General features: G+C 39.2%; 1 protein-coding gene across 1 annotated transcript; it reads left to right on the top strand.

Annotated features, from left to right (window-relative positions):
• Positions 1-2645: 2645 nt before the first annotated feature.
• Positions 2646-3590, top strand: LOC118929020 (olfactory receptor 6C65-like). The gene has a single exon (XM_036918779.2). The coding sequence runs from the start codon at positions 2646-2648 to the stop codon at positions 3588-3590; it is 945 nt and encodes a 314-aa protein (XP_036774674.2).
• The last annotated feature ends 12186 nt before the right edge of the window (positions 3591-15776 follow it).

The following is a 15776-nucleotide window of genomic DNA, read 5'->3' as shown; positions in this document are numbered from 1 at the left end:
ATTACAAACATATCCTAAAGGTTCTTTTTTCCCCTCCTTTTTCTTCCTCCTCCATTCTTTGTATATTATGAATCATATTCTGTACTCTTTGTCTATCCCTTGGGTGACATCTGTTTAGCCTTAGGAATAATTCCATCTATAGGAGTCTCTCTAAAATGCACTGTAGAGGTGGTTTGTGGGAGGTAAATTCTCTCAGCTTTTGCTTATCTGAAAATTGTTTAATCTCTCCTTCAAATTTAAATGATAACCTTGCCGGGTATAGTATTCTTGGTTCGAGGCCCTTCTGCTTCATTGCATTAAATACATCACGCCACTCCCTTCTGGCCTGTAAGGTTTCTGTTGAGAAGTCTGATGATAGCCTGATGGATTTTCCTTTGTATGTGATCTTTTTTCTCTCTCTAGCTGCTTTTAAAAGTCTGTCTTTATCCTTGATCTTTGCCATTTTTATTATTATATGTCTTGATGTTGTCTTCCTTCAGTGCCTCGTGTTGGGAGATCTGTGCATCTCAATGGCTTGAGAGACTATCTCCTTCACCAGAGGGGAAGTTTTCAGCAATTACCTCCTCAATGACACTTTCTATCCCTTTTTCTCTCTCCTGGTACCCCTATAATGTGAATATTGTTCCGCTTGGATTGGTCACACAGTTCTCTCAATATTCTTTCATTCTTAGAGATCCTCTTTTCTGTCTGTGCCTCAGCTTCTTTGTATTCCTCTTATCTAATTTCTATTCCATTTACCGGCTCTTTTACTACATCAAATCTTCTTTTAAATCCCTCCATTGTATGTTTCATTTCAGATATGGAATTTCTTAATGATTGAATCTCTGACTTAAATTCGTTCCTGAGTTCTTGAATATTTTTCTGTACCTCCATAAGCATGTTTATAATTTTTATTTTGAACTCTCTTTCACAAAGATTGGTGAGTTCCATTTCATTTGGTCCTTTTTCTGGCATTTGTGAGATTTTAGTCTTAACCACATTCTTTTGACCTTTCATATTTCTATGTGGTGCCCTCTAGTACCCAGAAGTTGTGGTCTCTGGAGCTACTCAGCCCCTAGAGTGAGGTTGGGGGTCACAGGGGAGTGGCACTGTTGCCTCGGGGAGGAAAGATCTGTTTCCTGATTCCCGACTGCCCTGCCTGTCTCCAGCATCAGATCCAGTGGGATGAGCACACAGGTGTAAGCCTCTGTGCTTGGTGTCTCTAGCGGTTGTAGACAGGGCCTCCCTCTGGCTGGCCTGACGCCAGCACAGTGACTGCCGGTTTGTGAACTGGTGCCGTCAGGCCAGCAGGAAGACTCAGCAGGCTGTGTGTCACAGTGAGGGGGTCCTCAGAACTGAGCAGCCAGCCAGGGGGATGAAGCGCTGAAGCTCCTTGAAGTTCCCAACCAGCTGGGCAGAGAGCACCCCGACTACTTTAACTAGCTCACCCTTCTCCAGCGCAGCAAGCTCCGTGCAAACCCCACTCATTCAGCAGCCCTCTCGCTGCTAGGAAGCCTCTCAGACCGCCTGCCTTTTCTCTGACACAGAGCGGTCAAAGCAAGATCCCGTCCTCCACAAACGGCCGGAATCTCAGTCTCTCAAGCACTCCATCTGTCAGAGCTCCCCAATGTCCAGAGCAGCACACAATATAGGTTTCTGCTCACAAAGCAGACCTCCAGGGCTAGATGTTCAGCAGTCCCGGGCTTCCACCCCCTCCCCCACTCCATTTCTCTTCCTCACACCTGGGGTCTGGGGTGGGGGAAGGGTTTGGGTCCCGACAGATCAAGGCTTTCGTACGTTACCCTGTTTCATGAGGTACCGTGTTTCATGAGGTCTGCTCTGTTCGTGAGGTCTGTATGCAGTCTGGTTCAGCCTTCTTTCTTGTTGCTGTGTTATGAGATTTTTTTTAAAGCAGAGTTTGATAAAGACTGTCATAAGATTAAATAATACAGGGAATAATCTGCTTTCTTTCATTTATGATATGATTGACTATATACTCAAGAAGTCCAGTTGACACTTTACACTATAACTTTATTTACTATTAATGCTGTTGTTTTGTTTGTGCCAACTTTAGTCAAGAGGAGAGAATAGGATCAATTATGAACAAGGGGAAGGGAATGGATTTCAGTAATTGTCCATAAATTCAGTATTTTCTATTTAAGTTTTTACTGCAGATAGGAACCAAGACATATTTAGGAAAAGACGTTGTTCTCATTCAAAATTATGCTTTCCAATGGCAATATTAGCATATGGAATTTTATATGGGCATCAAGTTTTCAAAAGTACTATTTATTTCAATAACTTGTTTACTCTTCCCAAATGAATTACTTCCACAATCAAGTAAACTAAGTATTTATCATTGTTACCCATGTTTATGACTCTAAAAATGAATTTTATGCAGGTTAAATATATAACCAACAGTATATTGCATGGAATTATCAAAGCTGAGTTAAAATGTATGTTTTTAAAGTAAAAAACATGGATTAATTTTTCCCTACTACACAATTCTGAGTTTGAAATTCTGACGGACACCTGTTTTCAAATTCCCAATGCACAATTTGTTGTGGTTTGTGAAGAGTAAGAGCACTGTAATTGTATTTGAAATCATATCAAGTTGACACCATTCTTATTTTCATCTACAGACCTGAAGATTTCAGAGTTTAGTCATGCTGAATAAGACATCAATTACAGAATTCGTTCTTCTGGGATTCACAGATGACCCAGAGTTACAGGCTGTGATATTCGTCTTCATGCTGCTCACCTACTTATTAAGTGTAGGGGGGAACATGACCATCATCCTGTTAACACTATCCAGCGTTTGCTTCAGGACTCCCATGTATTTCTTCCTCAGGAATTTCTCTTTCTTAGAAATTTCATACACAACAGTCTGTATTCCTAGGTTTCTGGTCAGCATTGCTACAGGAGACCGAACCACTTCCTACAATGCTTGCATGACACAGATATTCTTTGAAATCCTTTTTGGTGCCACAGAGTTTTTCCTTCTGGCTGTAATGTCCTATGACCGCTATGTGGCTATCTGCAAACCTCTACATTACATCACTATCATGAGCAACAGAGTCTGCAGCCAGCTTGTAATCAGCTCCTGGCTGGCTGGTTTCCTTGTTATCTTTCCCCCAGTGATTATGGGGCTCCAACTGGATTTCTGTGACTCCAACATTATCGACCACTTTGCCTGTGACTCCTCCGCTGTCCTGTTGCTTGCCTGCACAGACACAAAGTTTCTAGAGCTCATGGCATTTCTCTTAGCAGTATTCACACTCATAGTAACTTTGGCCTTGGTGATTCTCTCTTACACACTCATCCTGAGAACAATTCTGAAGACCCCCTCAGCCCAGCAAAGGAAAAAGGCCTTTTCCACCTGTTCCTCCCATATGATTGTGGTTTCCATTTCTTACGGGAGTTGCATTTTCATGTATGTAAAGACATCTGCACAGGAAGGTGTGGCTTTGAACAAAGGTGTAGCGGTACTTAACACCTCTGTGGCTCCCATGCTGAATCCCTTTATATACACTTTAAGGAACCAGCAGGTGAAACAAGCCCTTAAGGACTTCACCAAAAAAGTGTTCTCAGACAAGCACTCATCTTTATGAAATCTGCAGCTGAAACCACACATCAAACACACATAAATCAAATCATTGTTCTGAGTGGTAGGCATACCTAAGACAATAAAGCACACAAGAGTCCCGACCATTGTAGAGCTTCCTTATAGTGAGGGGCACACACCTTAAACAGCCAACATAATAGGCAAGTCAATTATCTAGGCTTTAGTAAGTGATAACTGCTTTATAAAGAAAAAGAAATGTTTCAAGGAAAGGATAGAAATCAAATTATATAAAGTGGTCTTAATTTCAAAGTCATTATATGGCTCCTTTTTTCTACATTTTTCAACACTCAGATGTACTTCTCTGTATTCCTTTTTTTCAATTAAACTATTATTGATATACAATCTTTGTGATGATTTCAGCATTCACCCATATTATCAAGTCCTCAACCTCCCACTGCAGTCCCTGTCAGTGTAGTAAGATGCTATACAGCCATTACTTGTCTTCTCCATGCTGTATTACTTTCCCTGTGACCTACCTCTTTTGTGATTGCAAATTATAGTGCCCCTTAACCTTCCCCCTCCCCACACACCCTCCCCAGACCATCCCCTTTGGTAACCACTTTTCCCTTCTATAAATCTTTGACTTTTCTACCATTTTGTTTCTTAAGTTTTGCTTGGATTTTATACTCCACAAATGAATGAAATCACTTGGTATTTGTCTTTCTCTGCCTGCCTTATTTCACTGAACATAATTACCTCCACATACATCCATGTTGCAAATGTATGATTTCTTTTCTTTTTTTTGAGGAAGAATATTCCATTGTGTACATGTACCACAGCTTCTTTATTCATTCATCTACTGGTGGACACAGGTTGCTTCTGTACCTTGGCTATTCTAAAAAGTGCTGTAATAAACACAGGGGTGCATATGTCTGTTTGAGTCAGGGATCTTGTTTACATTGGGTAAATGCCTAAGAGTAGAATTGCTGGGCCAACTGGTATTACAATTTTTAATTTTTTTGAGGAACCTCCATATTGCTTTACACAAAGATTGAACCAATTTATATTCCCACCAAGAGTGTAGAAGGGTTTCCCTTTCTCTGCATCCTCACCAGCATTTGTTGTTTCTTGTCTTTTGGATATTGGCCATCCTAACAGGTGTGAGGTCATATCTCATTATGGCTTTAATTTGCTGTTCCCTGATGATTAGTGATGTAGAACATTTTTCATGTGCCTGTTGGCCATCTGTGTTTCTTCTTTGGAGAACTGTCTGTTCCTATCCTCTGCCCATTTTTAAGTAGGGTTATTTGGGGGGGTTGTTGAGGCATGTGAGTTCTTTATATAATTTGGATGTTAACCACTTATCAGATAAATTGATTACGAATATATCTCCCATACTGTAGAGTACATCCTTGTCTTGCTGATAGTGTTCTTTGCTGTATAGAAGCTTTTTAGTTTGATGTAATCTCACTTCATCATTTCTGATTTTGCTTCACTTGTCCAAGGACAGGTGAGCAGGGAAAAGTTGCTTATGTTTATATTCAGGAAATTTTTCTGTTTTCTTCTATGAGTTTTATGGTTTCATGACTTACAGTCTGGTCTTTGATCCATTTCAAGTTTAATTTTGTGTATGAAATTAGAGAACAATCCAGTTTCATTTTCTTACATATAGTTGTACAGTTTTCCCAGCACCACTTTTTGAAGAGGCTATCATTTCCCATTGTATAATCATGGCTCCATTATCATATATTAATTGACCATATATGCATGGATTTCTATCTGGGCTCTCTATTGTGTTCCATTGGTCTACGGGTCTGTTCTTGTGCCACTACCAAATTGTTTTGATTACTATGGCTTTGTAGTAAAGCTTGAAGTTTGGAAGCCTAATCCCAAGAGCTTTTCTCTTCTTTACCAGGATTACTTTGGCTATTCAGGCTCTTTTGAAGTTCCATATGAATTTTAGAACTATTTGCTATAGTTTGTTGAAGAATGCCATTGATATTTTGCTAGGAATTACATTGAATCTGTAGATTGCTTTTAATGGCCATTAATATTAATTCTCCCTATCCATGAGCATGGGATGTATTTCCATTTTTGTTATTTTATTTAATTTCTCTCATGAATGTCTTGTAGTTTTCAGGGTATAAATCTTTCATGTCCTTGGTTAGGTTTATATTAAAGTGATGCTGGCCTCATAGAATGAGCTTCGAATTGTTCCCTTCTCTTCTACTTATTGCAAAACTTCAAAGAGGATGGATATTCGGTCTTCACTAAATGTTTAATAAAATTCAGTGGTGAAGCCATCTGGTCCAGAAGTATTGTTCTTAGGTATTCTTTTTGATTTCCAATTCAGTTTTGTTGCTGGTAATTGGTCTGTACATATTTCTGTTTCTTCCTGGGACATTCTTGGAAGTTTGTCTTGAAATTTTTCTGGAAAGTTGTCCATTTCTTCTACATTATCCAGTTTGTTAGCATATAATTTTTCATAGTATTCTCTCATAATTCTTTGTATTTCTTTGGTGTCTGTAGTGATTTTTCCTTTCTCATTTCTGATTCTGTTTATGTGTGTAGACTCTTTTTTCCTTTATATGTCTGGCTAGGGGGTTTATCTATTTTGTTTATTTTCTCAAATATCAAGCTCCTGCTTTCACTGATTCTTTCTATTGTTTTATTCTTCTCAATTTTATTTATTTTTGCTCTGTCCTTTATTATGTCCCTCCCTCTGCTGACTTTGGGCCTCATTTGTTCTTCTGTTTCTAGTTTCATTAATTGTGAGTTTTAGACTGTTCATATGGGATTATTCTTTTTTGCTGAAGCAAACCTGTATTGCAATATACTTCTCTCTTAGCACAACCTTCACTGCATCCCACAGATTTTTGTGGTGTTGAGTTATTGTCATTTGTCTCCATATATTGCTTGATCTCTGTTTTTATTTGGCCATTGATCCATCGATTATTTAGGAGCATGTTGTTAAGCCTTTGTGTATTTATGAGCTTTTTTGTTTTCTTTGCATAATTTATTTCTAGTTTTATACCTTTGTGGTCTGAAAAGCTGGTTGGTACATTTTCAATCCTTCTGAATATACTGAGACCCTTTTTTGTGGCTTAGTATACTATCTATTCTTGAAAATGTTCCATGTGTACTTGAGAAGAATGTGTATTCTGCTGCTTTTGGGTGTAGAGTTCTGTAGATGTCTGTTAGGCCCATCTGTTCTAATGTGTTGTTCAGTGCCTCTGTGTCCTTACTTATTTTCTGTCTGGTTGATCTGTCCTTTGGAGTGGTGCACTGAAGTCTCCTAAAATGAGTGCATTGTATTCTATTTCCACCTTTAATTCTGTTAGTATTTGTTTCACATATGTAGGTGCTCCTATGTTGGGTGCATAGATATTTTTAATGGTTACATCCCCTTGTTGGATTTACCCTTTTATAATTATGTAATATCCTTCTTTGTCTCTTGTTACTTTCTTTGTTTTGAAGTCTATTTTGTCTCACACAAGTACTGCAACTCTTGCTTTTTTCTCCCTATTAGTTGCATAAAATATCTTCTTCCACCCCTTCATTTTCAGTCTGTGTATGTCTTTGGGTTTGAAGTGAGTCTCTTGTAGGCAGCCTATAGATGGGTCTTTTTTTTTGTCCATTCTGTGACTCTGTGTCTTTTGATTGGTGCATTCAGATCATTTACACTTAGGGTGATTATCGATATGTATGTACTTATTGCCATTGCAGGCTTTAGATTTATGGTTACCAAAGGTATGAGGGTAACTTCTTTACTATCTAACAGTCTAACTTAACTCAGTACACTATTATAATTACAATCTAAAGGTTGTTTGTTTTTCTCCCTCCTTTTTCTTCCTCTTCCATTCTTAATATATTAGTTATCCTAGTCTGTACTCTTTGTCTACCCCTTGACTGACTTTGGGGGTAGTTGATTTAATTTTGCTTTGGGTTAGGAATTAATTGGTCTATTTTCTTTACTTTTTTGGTGGTTTTATTTTATTTGGTGAAAGCTCTTTAGCTTTAGGAACACTTCCATCTATAACAGTCCCTCCAAAATGCACTGTAGAGATGGTTTTGGGGCAGTAAATTCTTTCAACTTTTGCTTTTCTGGAAATCATTTAATCCCTCCTTCAAATTTAAATGATAATCTTGCTTTGTAGAGTATTCTTGTTTTGAGGCCCTTCTGTTTCATTGCATTAAATATATCATGCGACTCCTTTCTGGCCTGTAAGGTTTCTGTTGAGAGGTCTGACAATAGCTTGATGGGTTTTCCTTTGTATGTGATCTTTTTTCTCTCTCTAGCTGCTTTAAAAAGTCTGTCCTTATCCTTGATCTTTGCCATTTTAATTATTATATGTCTTGGAGTTGTCTTCCTTGGGTCCCTTGTGTTGGGAGATCTGTGCACCTTCATGGCCTGAAAGAGTATCTCCTTTCCCAGATTAGGGAAGTTTTTAGCTATTACCTCCTCAAAGACACTTTCTATCCCTTTCCCTCTCTCTTCTTCTTCTGGCAACTCTATAATGTGAGTATTGTTCATAAATGCATTGCCAGAAAGGGGGATGGAGAGCCTGAAGCTCCTGAATATTTCCAACCCACTGGGCTGAGTGCACTAGGACAATTTGTCCACCTGTCCTTTCTCCTATGCAGCAAGCGCTTTTCAATCCTTACCCCTTCAGCAGCCTTCTCATTGTTAAGAAGTCTCTAAGAATGCCCACCTTTCTTTTGTCCCAGAACAGCTTGTTGTGTGTACCTGTTCTCCACAAGTGGCTAGAATCTCAGCCTGTCCAAGCATTCTGCCTGTATTAGCTTTCCAACCCCACTAATCTCCATATAATGTAGGTTCGTGCTCCCAGGAGCACCATATAATGTAGGTTCGTGCTCCCAGAGCAGATATTCAGTGCTGGGTGTTCAGCATTCCTAGGTCTCCACCCTCTGCCTCTTGATTTCTCTTCCACGTGTTGGTGAGCTTGGGTGGGAGAAGGGCTTGGGCCCCACTGGATCATGGATTTGGTACTTTACCTTTTTCTTTGAGGTCTTTTCTGTTCCCCAGGTGTAGGCAGTCTACTGCAGCCTTCTTTCCTATTGCTTTTTCAGGATTAGATGTATTTGATATATTTTCACATAGCAAATGGTTTTGGTTTTGGGAGGAGGTTTCTGTCTCACCTCTCACACTGCCATCTTTTAATCTGATAGTCTGTTGAGTTATTTAATCTGTGAGATCATGTAGACACATTGTTCAAATTAAATAGAAATTGGGATTATTTAATTGTCATGATTTGCTAGACTTTCCTGAACAAATATTTTAAAGATGTTTACTGTTTCTTTAGTAGGCAGAGTTATAAAATATAATTATAACATATAGTTCTTCAAGGTATATGTTATATGATACAGAATGCTTATAAAGAAAGTGTTGAAGTGTAATAGCTTTTTTAAGTTCAAAATATACCCTATTACATTATCAATGATCAAAGTCAAGAACTTGAGTAAACATTATGAGTATGCTCAAATTTTAACAAAAATTTTGTTATAATATTATATGTAATCATTATTTATAGGTCAAGATACCACTTTAAAATGTACCTTTATGAGAATATGTTAATGAAAGACAGGTGGGAAGTTGCTTTAAAATGCATTCATAGAAAGTAAATTGACATATGGGCTGAATACCATTTAAACCAACAACCTAATACAGCTCTTTTATTCTGAACATTGTGTGCAGAGAGGTTTCCATCTAGATCAGCATAATAGTATTGGTGAGTTAGACCAAATGATTCCATAAATGGGAATAAAAACACATAATTTTAAGATTTTTAAAGAATCATGTACACCTTAACTGAACATTACATTGTATGCTATTTTTAAATGTTTAGGAATCTCTGCTATATATTAGTATTTCCAATAAAGGATTAGACTAATACATATTACAATTGTGGAATATAAGTAACTGAATTAAAATAATCTTTTAAAAAGGAACCCATCAAAAACTTATTATCTAAAACCTGATATGCCATCAATGTTAATAATAAGGCCCATATGCTGGTACATAAACTTTAGGGTACTTTAAAGTACACTCTTAGGATTTATAGAACTTTGGGAATTAGAAATATGTTAATTTTTTTCAGGTGAGATTCAAATATATAGGAATTGGTAGGCTGAGAAAATGGAATTTCCCATTAAATCACAAAGCAAGTGAATTCCCCATTTGTTATCAAGCACTGACATGGTCCTAACTTTAGTTATTAGTGTGAGATACAGATGAAGGGAACAGACAGACATCCCCATATCCTGATCCTTTCAAAGTCTTTTTTTTAATTCTTATTTTATTTTGGTATCATTAATCTACAATTACATGAAGAAAATTACGTTTACCAGGCTCCCCCTTTCATCAAATCCCCCCCCACAAACCCCTTCATAGTCACTGTCCATCAGTGTAGTAAGATGCTGTAAATTCACTACTTGTCTTCTCTGTGTTGTAGAGCCTGCCCCGTACCCCCTCCACATTATACATGCTAATTATAATGCCCCCTTTCTTTTTCCCACCCTTATCCCTCCCTTCCCACCCATCCTCCCCAATTCCTTTCCCTTTGGTAACTGTTAGTCCATTCGTGGGTTCTGTGATTCTGCTGCTGGATGTTCCTTCAGTATTTCTTTGCTCTTATACTCCACATATGAGTGAAATCATTTGATACATGTCATTCTCTGCCTGGCTTATTTCACTGAGCATAATACCCTCTAGCTCCATCCATGTTGTTGCAAATGGTAGGATTTGTTTTCTTCTTATGGCTGAATAATATTCCATTGTGTATATGAACCACATCTTCTTTATCCATTCATCTACTAATGGACACTTAGGTTGCTTCCATTTCTTGGCTATTGTAAATAGTGCTGCGATAAACAAAGGGGTGCATCTGTCTTTTTAAATCAGAGCTGCTGTATTCTTAGGGTAAATTCACAGGATTGGTATTCCTGGGTCAAATGGTATGTCCATTTTGAGCTTTTTGAGGAACCTCCATACTGCTTTCCACAATGTTTGAACTAATTTACATTCCCACCAACAGTGTAGGAGGGTTCCCCTTTCTCCACAACCTCAACAGTATTTGCTGTTGTTTGTCTTTTGGATGTTGGCCATCCTTACTGGTGTGAGGTGATATCTCATTGTGGTTTTAATTTGCATTTCTCTGATGACAAGCGATGTGGAGCATCTTTTCATGTGTCTGTTGGCCATCTGAATTTATTCTTTAGAGAACTGTCTACTCAGCTCCTCTGCCCATTTTTTAATTGGATTATTTGTATTTTGTTTGCTGAGGTGTATGAGCTCTTTATATATTTTGGATGTCAACCCTTTATCAGATCTTCCATTTATGAATATATTCTTCCATATTGTAGGATACCTTTTTGTTCTGTTGATGGTGTCCTTTGCTTTACAGAGGCTTTTCAGCTTGATATAGTCCCACCTGTTCATTTTTCCTTTTGTTTCCATTGCCCGGGGAGATATGTTCATGAAGAAGTCACTCATGTTTATGTCCATGAGATTTTTGCCTACTTTTTTTCCGAAGAGTTTTATGGTTTCATGACTTACATTCAGGTATTTGATTCATTTCTAATTTGCTTTTGTGTATGGGGTTAGACAGTGATCCAGTTTCATTCTCTTACATGTAGCTGTCAAGTTTTGCCAGCACCATCTGTTGAAGAGACTGTCATTTCCCCATTGTATGTCCATGGCTCCTTTATCATATACTAATTGGCCATATATGTTTAGGTTAGTGTTTGGAGTCTCTATTCTGTTCCACTGGTCTGTGGCCCTGTTCTTGTGCCAGTACCGAATTGCCTTGATTACTGTGGCTTTGTAGTAGAGCTTGAAGTTGGGGAGTGAGATCCCCCCCCCACTTTATTCTTCCTTCTCAGGATTTCTTTGGCTATTCATGGTCTTTGGTGGTTCCATATGAATTTTTGAACTATTTGTTCCAGTTCATTGAAGAATGCTTTTGGTAATTTGACAGGGATTGCATCGAATCTGTATATTGCTTTGGGCAGGATGGCCATTTTGACAGTATTAATTCTTCCTAGCCAAGAGCATGGGATGAGTTTCCATTTGTTAGTGATCTCTTAATTTCTCTTAAGAGTGTCTTGTAGTTTTCAGGGTATAGGTCTTTCACTTCTTTGGTTAGGTTTATTCCTAGGTATTTTATTCTTTTTGATGCTATTGTGAATGGAATTATTTTCCTGATTTCTCTTTCTATTAGTTCATTGCTAGTGTATAGGAAAGCCACAGATGTCTGTGTGTTAATTTTGTATCCTGCAACTTTGCTGAATTCCGGTATTAGTTCTAGTAGTTTTGCAGTGGAGTCTTTAGGGTTTTTTATGTATAATATCACGTCATCTGCAAATAGTGACAGTTTAACTTCTTCTTTACCAATCTGGATTCCTTGTATTTCTTTGTTTGGTCTAATTGCCATGGCTAGGACCTCCACTATTATGTTGAATAACAGTGGGGAGAGTGGGCAGCCCTGTCTTGTTCCCAATCTCACAGGAAAAGCTTTCAGCCTGTCACCATTCAGTATGATGTTAGCTGTGGGTTTATCATATATGGCCTTTATTATGTTGAGGTACTTGCCCTCTATGCCCATTTTGTTGAGAGTTTTTATCATGAATGGATGTTGAATTTTGACAAATGCTTTTTCAGCATCTATGGAGATTATCATGTGGTTTTTGTCCTTCTTTTTGTTGATGTGGTGGATGAAGTTGATGGATTTTCAAATGTTGTACCATCCTTAATCCCTGGGATGAATCCCACTTGGTCATGGTGTACGATCCTTTTGATGTATTTTTGAATTTGGTTTGCTAATATTTTTTTGAGTATTTTTGCATCTACATTCATCAGGGATATTGGTCTGTAGTTTTCTTTTTTGGTGGCGTCTTTGCCTGATTTTGGTATTAGGGTGATGTTGGCTTCATAGAATGAGTTTGGGAGTATTCCCTCCTCTTCTATTTTTTTGAAAACTTTAAGGAGAATGGATATTATGTCTTCTCTGTATGTCTGATAGAATTCCAAGGTAAATCCATCTGGCCCGGGGGATTTGTTCTCGGGTAGTTTTTTGATTACCGCTTCAATTTCTTTGCTGGAAATTGGTCTGTTTAGATTTTCTGTTGCCTTCTGGGTCACTCTTGGAAGGTTGTATTTTGCTAGGAGGCTGTCCATTTCTCCTAGGATTTCCAGCTTGTTAGCATGTAGGTTTTCATAGTATTCTCTAATAATTCTTTGTATTTCTGTGGGGTCCGTCATGATGTTTCCTTTCTTATTTCTGATTCTGTTGATGTGTGTTGACTCTCTTTTTCTCTTAATAAGTCTGGCCAGAGGCTTATCTATTTTGTTTATTTTCTCAAAGAACCAGCTCTTGGTTTCATTGATTTTTTCTATTGTTTTATTCTTCTCAATTGTGTTTATTTCTTCTCTGATCTTTATTATGTCCCTCCTTCTGCTGACTTTAGGCCTCATTTGTTCTTCTTTTTCCAATTTCAATAATTGTGACATTGGACTATTCATTTGGGATTGTTCTTCCTTCTTTAAATATGCCTGGATTGCTATATACTTTCCTCTTAAGACTGCTCTCGCTGTGTCCCGCAGAAGTTGGGGCTTGGTGGTGTTGTTGTCATTTGTTTCCGTATATGGCTGGATCTCCATTTTAATTTGGTCATTGATCCATTGATTACTTAGAAGGTTGTTGTTAAGCCTCCATGTGTTTGTGAGCCTTTTTGCTTTCTTTGTACAATTTATTTCTAGTTTTATACCTTTGTGGTCTGAAAAGTTGGTTGGTTGGATTTCAATCTTTTTAAATTTACTGAGGCTCTTTTTGTGGCCTAGTATGTGATCTATTCTGGAGAATGTTCCATGTGCACTTGTGAAGAATGTGTATCCGGTTGCTTTTGGATGTAGAGTTCTATAGATGTCTATTAGGTCCATCTGTTCTAGTGTGGTGTTCAGTGCCTCTGTGTCCTTACTTATTTTCTGTCTGGTGGATCTGTCCTTTGGAGTGAGTGGTGTGTTGAAGTCTCCCAAAATGGATGCATTGCATTCTATGTCCTCCTTTAATTCTGTTAGTATTTGTTTCACATATATTAGTGCTCTTGTATTGGGTGCATATATGTTTATAATGGTTAAATCATCTTGTTGGACTGAGCCCGTTATCAATATGTAATCTCCTTCTTTATCTCTTGTTACTTTCTTTGTTTTGAAGTCTATTTTGTCTGATACTAGTATTGCAACACCTGCGTTTTTCTCCCTGTTGTTTGCTTGAAATATCTTTTATCCCATGACTTTTAGTCTGTGCATTTCTTTGAGTTTGAGATGAGTCTCTTGTAAGCAGCATATAGATGGGTGTTGCTTTTTTATCCATTCTATTACTCTATGTCTTTTGATTGGTGCATTCAGTCCATTTACATTTACGGTGATTATTGAAAGATATGTTCTTATTGCCATTGCAGACTTTAGATTCGTGGTTACCAAAGTTTCAAGGTTAGCTTCTTTACTACCTTATTGTCTAACTTAACTTGCTTATTGAGCTATTATAAGCACTGCCTAATGATTCTTTATTTCTCTCCCTTCTTATTCCTCCTTCTCCGTTCTTCATATGTTGCGTGTTTTGTTCTGTTCTCTTTTTAGGAGTGCTCCCATCTAGAGCAGTCCCTCTCAAATACCCTGTAGAGGTGGTTTGTGGGAGGCAAATTCCCTCAACTGTTGCTTCTCTGGAAATTGTTTAATCCCTCCTTCATATTTAAATGATAATCATGCTGGATACATTATTCTTGGTTCAAGGCTCTTCTGTTTCATTGCATTGAATATATCATGCCATTCTCTTCTGGCCTGTAAGGTTTCTGTTGAGAAGTCTGATGATAGCCTGATGGGTTTTCCTTTGTAGGTGACCTTTTTTCTGTCTCTGGCTGCCATTCATACTCTGTCCTTGTCCTTGATCTTTGCCATTTTAATTATTATGTGTCTTGGTGTTGTCCTCTTTGGGTCCTGTCTCTCAGGAGTTCTGTGTGCCTCTGTAGTCTGAGCAACTATTTCCTCCCCCAGTTTGGGGAAGTTCTCAGCAATTATTTCTTCAAAGACACTGTCTATCCCTTTTTCTCTCTCTTCTTCCTCTGGTACCCCTATAATGTGGATATTGTTCCTTTTGGATTGGTCACACAGTTCTCTTAATATTGTTTCATTCCTGGAGATCCTTTTAACTCTCTCTGCATCAGCTTCTATGTGTCCCTGTTCTCTGGTTTCTATTCCACCAATGGCCTCTTGCATCTTATCCATTCTGCTTATAAATCCTTCCAAAGATTGTTTCATGTCTGCAATCTCCTTCCAGACATCATCCCTTAGCTCTTGTATATTTCTCTGCAGCTCTGTCAGCATGATTATGATTTTTATTTTGAATTCTTTTTCAGGGAAACTGGTTAGGTCTGTCTCTGCAGATCCTCTCTCAGGGGTTGTCTGAACTATTTTGGACTGGACTAAATTTTTCTGCCTTTTCATGGTGATAGTGGTGGCTGTAGGCAGGTTGTGGGTGTGTCAGCAGGGAGAAGAAAGCCCTTTCATGCTGCTGGATGCCTTGCCCTTCTCTGCTGCCTTTGTCTGTTACCTGCACTCCTGGAGCAGCCACCGGGTTAATCCCTTAAGGTTCTGTGGGAGGGGTCTCCGTCAGAGCTGTGCGGAGCCCTGCGAGGAGTGGCAGGCATGCCAGGTACGCTTCTCTGCAATGCAGTGGGTGCCCCTGCAGTGCAGCTGTGTGCCAGCAGTGGCCTTTGGGTCTGGCCCAGGTGGCTGTGCATCGTGCTGGGATTCCGGTCAGCTGCTGGGAGCACAGCTGCTCCCTCTGGCACCACTGTAGGTGTGTGCGGGCCTCTCCCATGCCCCTTTGGCGCCACCACCACTGGCACACATGGGCTGCTCCCAGGCTGCTCAGTCGCTGCTCTTCCGGGCTTGCACGAACCTCTCCCAGGCTCCTCTGGCACCACTGCTGCCGGCGCACACAGGCCACTCCTGGGCTGCTTGGTCGCTGCCATGGCGGGCTCTCACGAGCTGCTCCCGGTCCCCTCTGGCACCACCACCCCTGGCTTGCACTGCCACTCTCCTACTACTGGGCCAGTGTGTCAGGGTCTGCGCCAGTTGGGGCAATGACTTGCAGGCTGCTTAGTGCTGTGAGGGGCTTCAGAGCTGCACTGCTGCCCAGGGGTTTAGGATGCC

This window comes from Manis pentadactyla, chromosome 10 (assembly GCF_030020395.1).
Source record: "Manis pentadactyla isolate mManPen7 chromosome 10, mManPen7.hap1, whole genome shotgun sequence".
NCBI classification, from domain to species: domain Eukaryota; kingdom Metazoa; phylum Chordata; class Mammalia; order Pholidota; family Manidae; genus Manis; species Manis pentadactyla.
Note: the sequence above shows the minus strand (reverse complement) of the source record. Positions and strands in the feature narration are given on the sequence as shown.